Genomic DNA, 14,945 nt, shown 5'->3' on the forward strand with positions numbered 1-14,945 from the left:
CAGTATGTATTAAATACATGAATAAATAAATAAATAAATAAATAAATAAATAATCAGAATCAAACTAGAAAAGCTAACACAACACAATCACTTTGTTAATGGAGGACTTACAGTACCAATTTGTTTGTTGTGTGTGCGTCTGTGTGTGTGGGTTTTTTTTTTTTTTCCAACACCCCAGAAGCCTAATTATTGGCTTCATCCCAGCTCAGAGAAATGCATCTAATTCTCATTTTATCCTTTATGCCTTTTCAAGGCTGCATGAAACACATTTGTCAGTTGGAGGCACTGACACACAAACACAGATAAAGGGACTGAGCAACAGAGACACCGTGAAACCATGGGAGTCACAGTCCCAGTAAAAATATGAAAATATGATATAGATGCAGCTCATATTCTTACAGTATAGCAGACACACACGCTGGCAATGCAAAAGAAGAGTTACACTTACGATCATATTATGCTAAATGTAATTTAAGGCCACGGACAAACACACAAACACACACGGTTGTGAAAAAACGATCGATTCTGCATTCTTGCTGGTAAAAAGGGCAGCTGAGGTGAAATCGATGGTGAAGCTTTGTGGAATAAAGGCATCCTGGGTATTCTGTGCGTGTGTGTGTGTCTCTCTCTGTCTGTGTGTGTGTGTGTGTGTGCGTGTGTGTGTGTTGTAACCACCAGAGAGGACTTGCTGGTCCTTAGAAGTACATCTCCCCTCTGATCCTTGGAAAAATCCACTAATCCTTACACACACACACACACACACACACACACACACACACACACACACACACCAAGGCAAACGCAGACAGAGAAAATGAACAGGATGATAAATTCAGTTGCCACACAAACTAACAAACCAACAGCAAATGACAACTGAGATACAAAAAAGAGAGAGAAAAATGTGAGAGAGAGCACAATCACGGAGAAAAAAACTTGTTTGCTTTTTGATAATAATCAGCATCTCAATCTGTCCCTGTCTATCTATCTATATATCTCACACATACACAGAGAGACACACACACACACACACAGACCATTTATCCCCTCATCAGTAATCATCTCACTAATTAACTAACCCAACAACGATAGCACACAGTTCAAGATGACAGCTTTTTAATGAGGGAGATACTAATCACTTTGACCCTCAGTCTGTCAACATTCCCGCTGTAGAAAAATGCTGAAATGCCGAGTGCAGACTCGGAGCATCGCACTCATGTGGCGGCGGCGGGTCTCCGCAGATTGAAGCACTGTGCCTAAACACGTCTAAGTGAATGCTCACTGACCTGGAGGCTGCACAGAACACGAATACATCATCTGCTATACTGCTTCAGGATTAATGCGTGAAACGGGTGAAGTTTTAGCCTCCGTTAGTCACATTTGATCTTAAATGCCATAATGTACAGTAGACGTTCCAGTAGAAAAGATGTTATATGCTTTAACAGCTGTAGGAATTGAGGCTCTAACTGAATCCAGATCTGTTTCAGCAGTTTTGGCTGAAAAGAGTGGTTGAAAATCCTTTGTGAGCTGTGTTACGCTTATTTCCTGAAGGTGTCTTTCTTGTCCAGCGGGGCATCTACAACCCAGATGTCACACTGTTACGTGCATGTGTCCCTCTTCACTCCTACTTATCTGAATCTTGGACAACCTATTCTTAGTTATGATTCCCCCTGCATTCTTATCCACACAGTCCTTGGTCACCTTTGCTGCCTTTGCTATAAAGATGGCTGCATCTAAGACAGAATCAAATTCATAATAGAATCATTGTGAGGTCGTTGAACTCATGGAGAGTTTGAGGCTTTAAAAAATGAGGAAGGAAGTGAAGAAATACATTCAGAGTTGCATTCAGCATCTGATCCAAACTGAGGGAAAGTGTGCACATGCTCCCCGTCTTCCTCCCCCTCCTCCTCTGTGTTTCTATTATGTATGTTGTACGTCATTTTGAGATAATACGTTTGTGCATCATATAGCCAGCCAGCCAGTTACTCTGTAGTATGTTGCTCCGTGTGCAGTTACACATTAGATGAAAATATCATGCTTCATCTGACAGCATTCAGTTTTAATCAGAGGCTCCTCTGCCAATTTTCAACAAATATGCAGCAGAGATTATCAGAATGAACCCAAAGGCACTTCCTAAAGCTTTTATTTTTTTGTAGAAGTTGGTTATACAGTAGGTCTGTCTTTATGGTTTTCTTTTATATGTGACAGATACTGGAGAAAAAGGTTGTACAACAGGTTTTGGGCAGCTCACTGTAAAGACACTACAACACAGCTTTGCATGGTCACAGATATTTGCCTGCTTTCTGAAGTCGTTGCTCTGGGGATGTGTGTCCTACTGTTGTTGTTGTTGTTGTTGTTGTTGTTGTTGTTGTTGTTGTTGTTGTTGTTGTTGTTTTGTAGATAATGTTCCCCACCATCACACCTGACAAAATAGAATCATGGTAGGAACCTTCAGAAAATGCTTAAGTAACTTGAATCTGAAGCTGATACCATGTAACGGAAAAAAAATAAACTGGAAAAAGATCATTTTAGTTCTAGACGAAAAAACTAAAACAAAGCCCATAAAATCACTGCCTGATTTGAAAAACCATATAAGCTACGCACAAAAACACTTTGACTCCTCTGTTTTGTTTTTTTTTAGTTTTTTTTTTTTATCTTAATTAATGAACAGGTCTCGTGTTCCCATGTTCTGCTCCTCTCCCCTCACACTGAATGTTGGCTTGGAAACAAAGACTGGGAGAGTGCACTTAAGTTTGGCCCATTATCCTCAGGCTTCTTTGACTGTTTATTAATATCTAAGCTTGAGTACCAGTGTCAAAAAGCAATTACAGACTCATCTAGCACACGTCTCACATGTCCGTGTGGTTCTTTCAGCCATAATGTTTAATTGTCTATTGGTATCATTTTCATTCTGTCACGCTGGCTGACGTTGGCACCGGCTCTGTGACGGGTCTTGGAGCAGCAGGCTGCAGTTATTGTACGTTAGGGAGCCAGAGAAACACTGTTGTTGTTTTGAGGTTTTTTTTTTCACATAATTTTCTTCCTCTTTAACCTGAGTCTAGACATCCTCATCCTCCAACGTGACAACAGAGGCAAGTAATCATAGTTTTGGCACCATGTTTTGTACATTTGTCCACAAAATTGTGTCTTTTTTAACAGTAAAATTACAATGCAGGATTTTACAGCATAGCCAAAGAGCTAAAATTAACAAAAATCTGTGCCTTTTAATGAGCTCAATCTATTATCAAACAATGTACCTACTTGAATTATCTCCTGATGAACAAATTTAACATATGAAAAGTTCAAAATATCAGTGATGGTCTGATTTATCTCAAATCCCATTCCTCTATCTTCTTATTTTTCTATCTAAATGAAATTACTGAATAGGGAGAAATGATTGGAAGCGATGTGGTGATAACTTTTAGAGAAATGTACTGTTCAGTAGAATAGACTACTGTATATCCTGGGACAACTATGATAAGGTTTGGCCTAAATGTGGTTGAGATGAATGAAGTGATGAGTGATTAAAGGAGAAGATGTGACTCAAATGCAAAATGTGAGTGAGCCGGAAGAGGGCGAGGTGGCGGTGTAACTTCAGCCTCCTCCGACGTCTTCAACCACAGCCTCAGCCGGTCGTCGTGTGCAGCCACGAAGCCTCGTCGCAAAGTGGCAGAAGCATGTGTGGTTATGTGAGACTACAAGCCCAGTGACAGGTGATACAGCGAGGATGACGCCCAATCCAATTTGCCAAATGTGCGTCGCCTCGCTTCCTCTGTCCTTGCATCTCATCCTTTCGGAGGAGTTGTACGGTGAGGAAGTGATGCAAGTGAAAGGAGGAGGAAAAGCTTTCCCCTTCCCTCCTTTGTGCTTTTATCCTTCTCTCTCATTACAACCTCTCGCTTTTCCTTCTTCTTTCACTCTCTCTCGCTTCTCTCGCTATCACTCGTCCTCTCTCCGTGTCCCTCCATCTCCTCAGCAGTTTATCATAATCACATCACCTCAGTGTGATGGAGCACACTTAGGGCTTATTATGTGTCAGACTCGTACACACACACACACACGGACACACACACACACACACATACATACAGGAATGAGATCCACTTAAGCCTTATTACATGTCTGACTGTGCTTCTTACATGGGAGATTATCCATGGGACTGCGTGCAGGGGGCAGAGGCCAAGAGCTGCAGGTGGGACGGACACATGCACGCACGCACGCACGCACGCACGCGCGCGCGCGCGCGCACGCACACACACACACACACACACACACACACACACACACACACACACACACACACACACACACACACACACACACACACACACACACACACACACACACACACACACACACACACACACACACACACACACACACACACACACACACACACATGAATTCAACTCATCTCAGGTGTGAGTGGAAAGATATGCTGGAGATTTTTAAATTGGACATTCTTCAAAATTGACACAGGTGGACAAGACTACATGAACAGAATAGAACAGAATAGAACAGAATAGAATAGAATAGAATAGAATAGAATAGAATAGAATAGAATAGAATAGAATAGAATAGAATAGAGCAAGACCTGTTGAAAGGAAAGAAAATATAAAGCAGTACCATGTGTGTGAGCCACAGAGACTGTACTGTAAAAAAGCCCCACACACACAGCAGGGATGTTGTACAATAAAGACAGAGACGAAGCATCTGTAGGAGGAACCAAAGAGGCCATTTCATCACTTTAGCGTGTTTGTGTGTGTGTGTGTGAGTGAGTGTGTGTGGGTATGTACAGTATATGTGTGTGTATTGTAGGACACACCAAACAAGCATGTACTGTACAATGCATGTGTGTTCATGTGCTGCGCGTGAAATATGTGTGTGTTGAGACAGCATGTGCAGGATGTCTGTGAAGTATATGGTGGGACAAGGTGCACCGCAGGGTAGCCACTTGTTCTCTTTCTCCAGTGTCCTCGGATGACCTCAGGAATGAGAACCACACAACTGTGGTGCTTTTCATTGTATTACTGTTTTTTTTTTCCTCAGCATCTTTTAAGAAACACATTGGAATCATACACAAAAGATTAAATCAGACCAATAAAGGTGTTTCTTCTTTAAAGGCAACAGTACCTCGAGTGTGTTATCACAACCCCCCGCCCCACCCACCCCAGTCATTGCCTTTGCTCACAGCTCCTTCCTCGAATTTCAAATATCCTGTCTGCAGTGCATCACTGGATCATCACACATCAATGACACAAGTGCAAGTGTATTGCTGCCACGCAGAGGCCCGCTCATTTCATATGAAAGACCTTATGCCAGTGCTATGTAATTACTTTGCAGATGCAATGTTCTGCAATGAAAGTGTCACAGCTCAGTCATGCATTCATTCATCCCCTGCCTGCCTTCACCATATTACTAACACTAGCTGTCATTTCAGTGATACTGAGCGTGCCTTGCCTTCCTGCCCTTCAGTAACTGCGGCTTTCCTGCGTCTCAGCCACCTGACTCCCCCTCCACCCTGTTCTCAACCCTCTAATCAGACGTGTCGGCCCATTTTGACTTGTTTCCTGAAAGACTGTTACATTTTCCCTCTATTTTCCGACCCTCCCACCTTCATTTTCCTGTTTTCTCTTTTGACTGGTTTCATCTTCCTGTTACTGACCACGACCTCTGTCTGTTGACAGAGTCAGCTCTGTCAACAGTTTGAACTTTTGCTGGTGTCTTTTCAGATCTCCTAGCATGAGCCTTGAGAGTGTCTGTAACGCCTTGCAGTGCAGGAGGCTGTAGTTTAAAGGGATAGTTCAACATTTTGGCAAATTGGCCCATTGCCATAATCCCTATAGTCTTATAGGTTCATTACCTTTAATTGTCGGTGCAAGCTATTTTTACGGCGGAGCAGAGCCACTAGCTGCTCAGAGCTACGCTACGGAGGCTCATGGGATTTCTTGGTTTCCTTCATCAAACTCGTCAAATACACAATCCAACAACTCCAAAACGCTCTTGTTGGCAAGTTGTGACCTGCACATTCACCACGCTATGAGATAGTAATGAAACGTTACGAGACGGAGTTGTTTTTGAGGCAAATGCCGAGACTGCTTGCCGAAAAACTGCTACCTTGAAAACTACTCCAAATCCCATTAGCCTCCATAGCGTAGCACTGAGCAGCTCACCGATCGGCTCCACCGTTCTAAAAATAGCTTGCACCGACAATTAAAGGTAACAAACCTACTCCTAAGACTATATGGATTATGGCAATGGGCCAATTTGCCAAAATGTTGAACTATCCCTTTACGCAACACTGCAAGTCCATGGTAAAACTATTAAGGTGATATGATGGAGACAAAAAAGCTTTCTGAGGTTCAGCCAGTTTAAGAGAGTGCGTTCTATTGCATTACATTACACTGCATCTGCTCATTTGTTTAAAGCGCCAGTGTAGTAGGACCATCGCCTAAGTACTGAGTACTACTGACCTCATTCAGGCAGCAGCAGCACATTCACAGATGCTGACAACATTTGATAAAAAAAACCTGTATAAATCCACACATTGTAGACAGCTGTTGTGAACCTGTTAGCTATAGTAGCTTCCACACTTTTATGTTTATGACCCTACAACCAGTGCAAAACTGTGGGTACAGATGTCACCAGTTGCCAAGTCAAATTTCAAACTCTGAATGGAAAAAGCAGATATCGTTATTTCTGGCAGTGATTGACTTGAGGCATCGAGTATACTGTGTACACAGGGTGAGTGTACAGAGAAAGTATCTGATTGGAGACGTAGTATTATTAGCTTTCCACGTTAGTAAAAACAATGTTTTAAAGTAGCTATTCCTTTGTTATCACATACGTGTTATCAGTGGTCAAGTCTAATGAGAAAAAAACTGCAGAGTGAAGTCTGTGAAAATCATTAACTTTGATCCATAATGTGAAACGATGTTTAACAGTGGTTGTAGGAGCAAAAGTCAAACGTTTCTTGACTGCTATTAGTTCGCTACAACCACCAAGCAAACCTCGTGCTGCCTGCTCAGACTAATCCCAAACCTCTGTGCTTAAACATTCATTTGATCTTCACTCACATCATTACATCAAACAAAATTAAACATGACACTTTATCCTCTCAAAATCTCTTCCATGGCTCACACGTGTGTTATTGGACGACTACTTGTCTCATGCAGAGACACCAATGTGCAGCTTTCATTATGTTAAATCAGTTTCTTAAAGATTCTGTGGAAATGATCTGAGAAAAGATATTCAAGCCTCATGTGAAAAGGCGAGATGGCTGATGTGCTGGGTGTGTTTCAGGGTTTTTCTTCGAGTGAAGATGAGACTGTAACACTGAAAAATGTATCAAAACATGCTCTATAAATTGTTCTCAATAGTTTCAAACTCAGAGGAGCATGTTGTTATAGTAATGCTGTATCCAGCCACTGTTGCTGTGTGTGCTGCTGGGACGTTCTCTGGATACAATGATAAATTTGCACATCTGTCATTTGTCAGCCTGAAATCCCCAAAGTCAGTGAAATGATGAGGCGGAGATGGGATGCAGATATGCCTGCTTAAGTCTAGATCAGGAGTGTAAACTTATTTTCAGCCAGCAAACCAGACTGAAATTTGCTTCCTGCAATACAAGCTCATGGAAAATGTAATGCTGTTTATCTGGGAGACTATGTTGGTGACCTATTCAAGCAAACCTGAGAGATATTTTTGGATTCCTTCAGTTTGAGAAACCAGGGCCTATACTCTGATTTTACTGCCTTTTATTTTCCTGCCTCCCCAACATTCATTGCCTCGAAGTCACCCTTTCCTCCCGCTTCTCATTCTCTATGTTTTCTCCTCTCCTCAGATCATTCATGAATATTCATGAGGGTGTTATTTGCATTGCTGGCTCCTGAAAGAGGCTGAGTACACAAAGGTGACAGCCATCAACCTCGGGGAGGCGGTGGTGTTGAGAGATGAGAGAGCTCGGATGAGGAGGAAAGGAAAAAGTGGAGATGATAGAAAAAAAAGAATCAGAGAGAGACTGAAAGAAAAATGTGAAATGACACTGAAAGAGGACAAAACACCAAATTAACCTGGAGCCACATCAGTGAAAAGCATTCCTGCTCTTACCTCAGCGTAAACTGCTCCGTGTTTGAATCCGTCCTCATGTAGACACCAAACGCCACCGTCTTGCCGAGCCGCACCGGACTGGGCGGCACCACAACCTCCACGTTTTCATCCAGTCTCAGTCTTTCTCCTCTAGCAGAAACCGAACCCACGTTCATCGCCACAGAACCAGCTTTCAGCAAGTCCTGAAGACCCTCATCCACAAGGGGGCTCCACTGTCCTCCGAGGCCCACGCCCAGGCCTCCTCCCAGAGGCCCGGCGTTGGCGCTCTGACCTCTCCACGGCTCGTTGACGATGTAGGGACACTCCTGACCGGCCCCTTCTACTGGTATAACCGAGTAATACACATCCACTGACGGCAGAGTCACTTCAGGAGGCCGCTTTCTCACTTGCGGTGGTGTGAACCAAGCTGGGGGAATCTCCAGACGGACAACGCAGATGCCAGATGGTCCCACGAGTCGGCAGCCAGCCGAGGGTGCTGCTTCGCTGGTGTCCCGGATGGCCACGGCTCTGACACATGGCAGGAGGGAAGGAGGAGGCGGGTCGGGCTCATCCCAACGCCGCCCTACTAAGTAAAAGAGTATCTGAGGACACAACAGATACATATGATGTCATAATGGTTAAATCAGCAGACAGCTAGCCAATAAGACACTGGACTGAAATTTTTGGAAAAAAAAAGAATATTTTGTGCTAGATGTGCTGTAATAGCGAAAAATTATGAATCAGTGAATACAATCATCAGCTCTGACTGATTAAAGCATTTTCTGCTTCTGTTTAAATAAACACCTGTTTGCCAACATGCTAATCCTAACTACCCACTGTCCCCGAGAGGCCAAAAATATTTTTATGCAGGTTTAATAAACAAAGAAAAGTTGGTGTCACATCATGTTTTCCTGACTTAAAATAATGTATTTGTTTTATCATGAGCAGACAAACCAACATGTGATAAATGAATCAACAGAATCTCTGATTATCTTCATGCGAAGTGTATGTGAGGTTTAAAACTTTTCTTTTATTTGCATTAGAAAAAGTAAAACAATACCTGTATCCAGGGCTGTGCTGAGCCTACTCTGGGCACCACCACTTGACCTTTGACCTTCCAGTTCAGAGTCACCTGGTTGGTGGTCAGCAGCATGTGGGGCGGCGGGCCCTGAAGCAGCTCCACGGGGATCGGCTGCTCCACGCTCACGTTTGCGTAGCTGCAGTTGACGCTGGGCAGGGACTGCGGGGCGGCGACGCCCGGCTCCAGCTGGTGGAGGAAGAACGGCTCCGTCCGCGACGACAGGCTGCCGTTCCGCATCACCTCCTGATTGGCTTCCCGCAGGAAGAAGGCGGAGTCGGCGCCGCTCAGCTGGCATTGGACGGGGAGGTAGGTGGGGAGGGAGGAGGAGAAGCGGGGCTGGGAGGAGTCCGGCCCTCCTCCTGGTCCTCCGCCTCCAGCTGCTCCTGCTCGGCTGTCAGACACTGAGGAGAGAAGGATGACGGGAAAAGGGGAGCAGGAAAGAGAGAGAGAGAGGACAGAAAAGAAAGATTAGCTGTGTATTCATTTAAAAAACTTTCACTTTCACAAAACAAATAATGAAAACAACACCTTATAATGCTTACAGTGTCGCTTTGTAACTGAAACCCAGAGCAGCTAATGATCTATTAAAGTGAGGACAGCAAACAGTGTGTAAGTCTGAGACTCACTGACCTGTGAAATGCATTTTTATTACACACACTAATATAAACACACGTTCACATCTATCAGCTTTTTTCACATAAATTCACACGGGCATTACAACGCGCTGACACAACATACACCACAGTACAGGGTGTTTCCTTACAGTTTCCCTACCAGGAGAAATGAGCATAAACACATTAGCTCCGAGTCGTGTACACAAGACTGATCAGCACAGACTCAGCAGCACACAGGGCTCCACATTAATACAAGGCTGTTTATTTTATTTTTTTTATTCTTGTTTCAAAAAGCATTACACCTGCAAACACACTATCAGACATGACATACTGCTCTTTGTCAGTTTATTTCCATATATTTACATTCACTTTATTTTTTTCTTATTCATCTCCCGCTGTATTTACCAGACATTTCACAAAGACTGGGTGTTTGGATCCTGGGATTACTGGGGTTTTGGTTCAGTATCTCATTTCCAAAGAGGACAAGGGGTTACACCGAGTGCGCTGTGATGGGAAGGAGTTTTGATCCCTATCCCTTAATCCTCCATCACTCAGTATTTGTTATTAATCCTCTGTTTGGTTTGTCAGCGTTATATTGTGCAAGGCACTGAACGACCAAACTGATCACTTATTGTCAACTCTGATATGAGTGTTAGCTAACTGCTGACATGAGTTCATTTGGGTTTGGGGTTGAGTTAAAGGAAACTTACAAGGCCCTACAACTCATATTTTTAATTAGCTTCTTACAATTAATGATGAAATACTGTTTGAACACTATTTTTTTTACTATTTTCTGCACAAGTAATGTCACATATGAGATTTTTATATATTTGTTTTTTTCCCCCTCCTGTACGGGATTTAGCAACATGTGTATCAGGATCAGGTAACTGCAATCAATTCATATACAAATTGGCCATTTGTTAAAGAATAAGATCCTTTAACTTAAAATGCACAAACTGTTGTTTTAGCACTGGGCTCAAAATCCACCAGACTCCACTGATAAAAGATTGATTTTCATATCACACAACACAACATGTTGATATTCTGCTCTTGGTGAGCTTTATTGCATTATGTGTGTGTGTGCTGTGTTATTGTGTGACAATCAGTGGTGGAAGAAATATTCAATTCATGCAATAACGGAAACAAACTAACTGATCAAGCATCAGACTCTGCAGTAGTAACTCTCATGTTCAGCAGGGTAAAATTGCTGTTCTTGTCAATGGAGTCCAGTGTTTGTTTTGTTTTGTTTTTTGAAGAGGCTGATATAATGGCTGATTCCTGATGAACAAAAAGCTTGTTGCTCTTTAACAAAACAAATAAAACATAAACCTGAATAGGTAATAGCAAAATCATCATCATAAACCACATGTTTATAGTGGATTAAACCTGAAGTGCAATGCATTTAACTTAATGTCAAAATTGTAGCCAAGGACAACGGAAAATAACATAGTAGGCTATGGAAAAACATTTACAGAAAATGAGTGCATGGAAAGGCTACTGCTGTAAATAAGAGTCAAATTATATGGAGTACAAACTAGCATTTATATTTATATACAAAAACAGATTGGAGGTTTTCCATTGAACCTCACAAAAGAAAACACACACACACACAGACACACAGCAGTGGGTTTGTGTGGAAATGTGTGTGTGTGAATATTCGTGTCCTAGGGTAGCAGAGTGTGAAAATATAATGAGGGTGGGACAGCATAGCGCTGTCTGGGGCAAGTCATACTGAGGCGACTTCACAAAAAAATAATAGCACAGAAATAAAGTGATACCTCAGTGCAACATGAATAAGCAGGCTGGTTTGGTTATGGTGCGTGGGCACGTAGGGATAAGATTAGAGTGAAAGAGACAGGCGAAGAGAAAGAGAGAAAGGAAGAGAGAGCAATAGAAAAAAAAGCAGAGAAGAGTGAGGCAGAGGAAAAAGCAAACCAAAATAAAGTGAGACAAAAGAGGGAGGGTGAAAGAAGAGAGAGGAAACTCGGTGCATACACAACCAATTGGAGATAGTGGCATTTTTACGTTACACAGGATGACTGCATATGCATACACTTCACTCCGAATGACACCGACTTGTAGGGATGTGAATCTTTGGGTGGCTCACGATTCGATTCCGATTTTTAGGGTCACGATTCGATTCAAAATTGATTTTCGATTCAACCGATTCGATTCACAAATCGATTCGATTCAACCGATTCTTGATTTTATTTTTGCGATTTTTAGTTTGCTTTATTAACACCAGACCATGTGAAAAAGTTGAATGATGATGATGTCTACAGACTATTATATCAGAAGCCATATTTCCCCCCCAAAAATGCACATCACATGTTTCAGATTTATTCAGCAGCAATATATTTGAACCATTTTAAAGTAAACTGCTACATGAAGCTGATTTTAGGCTACTCTCTTTTCAAAAGCCTGGACTGAAGGGATGTGAATATTTGGGTGTCTATTCGATTCAAAATCAGTTATCATGCACATGCACATAGACATGTATCATCTGTAACAAAAAAAAAAGACGGCACTCCGCTCTCACGCCAGCTGACCTGCAGCCTGTCTGCAGCGCCACAGAGGAGCTGTCAGAGGAGCTGCTGCTGCTGGTCCTCTCTCTTCAGCCTGGTGGTTGGCTGCACTTTGTATGAGTTTAAAAAAGTGAAGATCCGTCACCTGAGCACCGATCAGCTGATCCAGAGCGCAGTGGATGTGGCTGCTCAGCTGGAGCGCGCATGTGTTTAACGGCGAAAAAAAAAAAAAAAACAGCGATCGTCCTCTCTCCTCAATAGAGGGTCGGGTTGCTGATGGGCACAAGCCTAGTCACAGACATTCAATAGAGCATTTAAAGCAGAAGTGAGTGATCCGGTCGTTTTCGCTAATGCTGCGTTCCAGGCAGGCTTTTGAAATCGTAAATTACAGCTTCAAGTCACAACTTACGACTTTGTAGCGTTCCAGGCAACCCACTCGTGTTTTTCCGACCTGTTTTACCGGTGAAAGTCACTATAACGGCCACTCGTAACTTCCGACCGGTGAACTCGTACCAGATCGAACTGGTACGACTTCACGGTCGGAAAAATACGAGTTTCCTTGAACGCACCATAACAGTCCTCGTCCCTACGTCACCACATTCACGGCGTTCCTTGGCTGCACACACAGCCCTGCATGCCGTTCTCTCTCCTCATTGGATAAAAACTGTAGGATACGATAAATGTTTTCTCTTCGGCTCAGAGCAGAGCAGAGGGACTGAGAGACCCGTGTTTCAGTCCAAACACTCTATGTAAGTGATTGCTGTCGGAAGATATAACTATTTAAGACTTATATTAACACAAATATATCACTCACTTCTGCTATAAATCAGATCAGTTAACGTTTGTAGGCGGTTAACGAACGTCTTTTAGCGCCATGGCGTGCTGCAGCGCTGTGTACGGCGCTGTGAGGGCGCGTATTGAGACAGAGGAAAATGAATAAAAAATCGATTTTTGAAGATTATGAATCGATTCAGAATCTTGGAGAATAAGAATCTCGATTCTTACATGAATCGATTTTTTCCCCCACCCCTACCGACTTGTCTCGATAGTTGTCCCAGAAAACTTTTGAGAAGATGGATGCACCAACACTATACATAGCATACAGTGTCAATAAAGGTTTGGAGTGAAATTTAAGACAATGGGATATGAGGAGCGGAACAACTGCATCCTGATAAGCCTTAGATCTCAAATGTTACACTTTAATGGTGTTGCATTTGAAGTGTCGCTCCATAACAAGATGCATTTGTGGTTATGAGAACCAAAACTACAGTATACTGTATCCCAAGGCAGTTCAACAACTCTCTTTAGCTGCTTCTTTCTGGAGCTCAACAGTTCAGTGAGCCAATCAGAAGAAAGGAGACTCTGAGCTTCTGTTCTGATTGGCTGTCTGTTTTCTGCGGGATCAAATAAAAATTTAGCAGATAAAAAATCCTGCAAGGTTGGATGCTGGGTCGTGGTGGGCAGGGCTTAGGCCATGACTGAGAGCCTACACAACTGCTTTGTTGTGACATCACAAAGTTACTAAAGTCCTTACAGCTCATGTTAAGGCTCAGTGTCTGAAGGCATTCTTCAATTTCGATATGGACTGAGGCTCGATACCTATTAAATTAAAGTATCAATTTGGAATCTAGACTTGCTTCATAAACAGAAAAGACAGGAAATCTAACTATGTCCAATCTGGGACCTTTAAGAAGCCTTACATAATCGTTATGGTAAATTGTTTGGGTCATGAAAGGACATCCAGAATAAGAAAAGAAAAATTCAATTTCTCCCATATTAATAATACATTAAAATATACAGCTCCCTTGGCTTCATCAGTACTTTAATAAAATGTAAGTTCATGTACCATCAGAGGTCGACATAATGCAAATGAATGCTCGCAGCACGGGGGTCGGTGAGGGCACTTCATGTTTTGGAGCCTTCTCTCATTAGAGGTTAAGAGTCACGTGCTGGCTGAAATGTAGCCAGAGTGAATTCTGAAATGTAGTTTGTAACCACCCACTGCTGACTGACAGATAGGTCGTGTGGTCAGAGCACATCAGCACATTAGCCTCAGTGGGCTCCAGTTTTTCTCCCCTATTATCATCGGTGTCCTTGAGGCGCAAAGGCCTGCATGTGCATGTGCATGTGTGTGTGTGTGTGTGTGTGTGAGAGAGAGCGAGAGAGAGTGTGTGTGTCAGCTGTTCGAGGTCCCTGTCCGGGATTGGGACATATGCTTCAAAAGACTCCTGTGGACACACACACACATACACACACTGGCAAAGGTTGACCCTTGGATGAAGTCATAACCATTATGATACAAATAGGAAAAGACAGATTATAGAGACCTATTACAGTATCTTAGGTCACATTTGTTTCCTTTATCTATCCATTCTCATGATGACTTGTTTTTACTGTTAAAAACTCGTCCTATGTGAAGAAACATCATCACACGTGTAACCTTCAGACCTGGGAGGCAGGTTGGTCTCAGCCCAACAGGCGGCGCTCTACTGCTAAGTCAAGGTTGATCCCCCTGAAATCTGGTGTTCGAGCACTGGTGGGACATTGGCTACCATTGAACCTGGCATGGTCCAGATTCCCTGGCGTCATTACTTTGGCAACCACCAAGCACAGCAGGAGTTCATACCCGCTGCGTCCTGC

The 14,945-nt window shown here is 42.9% G+C and overlaps 1 protein-coding gene across 1 annotated transcript in view; it reads right to left on the reverse strand.

Annotated features, from left to right (window-relative positions):
- The window catches only part of LOC310991557 (transmembrane protein 132C), a gene marked incomplete at both ends in the record, with an annotated part of 260,708 nt that overhangs the window by 158,223 nt on the left and 87,540 nt on the right, over positions 1 to 14,945 (reverse strand). Inside the window, 2 exons of the mRNA XM_083979307.1 lie at positions 8,107 to 8,687; positions 9,146 to 9,567. Coding sequence (XP_083835433.1) covers positions 8,107 to 8,687; positions 9,146 to 9,567 — 1,003 coding nt within the window. The remainder of the gene's footprint in view (positions 1 to 8,106; positions 8,688 to 9,145; positions 9,568 to 14,945) is intronic.

This window comes from Trachurus trachurus (assembly GCF_905171665.1).
Source record: "Trachurus trachurus genome assembly, chromosome: 9".
In the NCBI taxonomy this organism is placed as follows: Eukaryota; Metazoa; Chordata; class Actinopteri; order Carangiformes; family Carangidae; genus Trachurus; species Trachurus trachurus.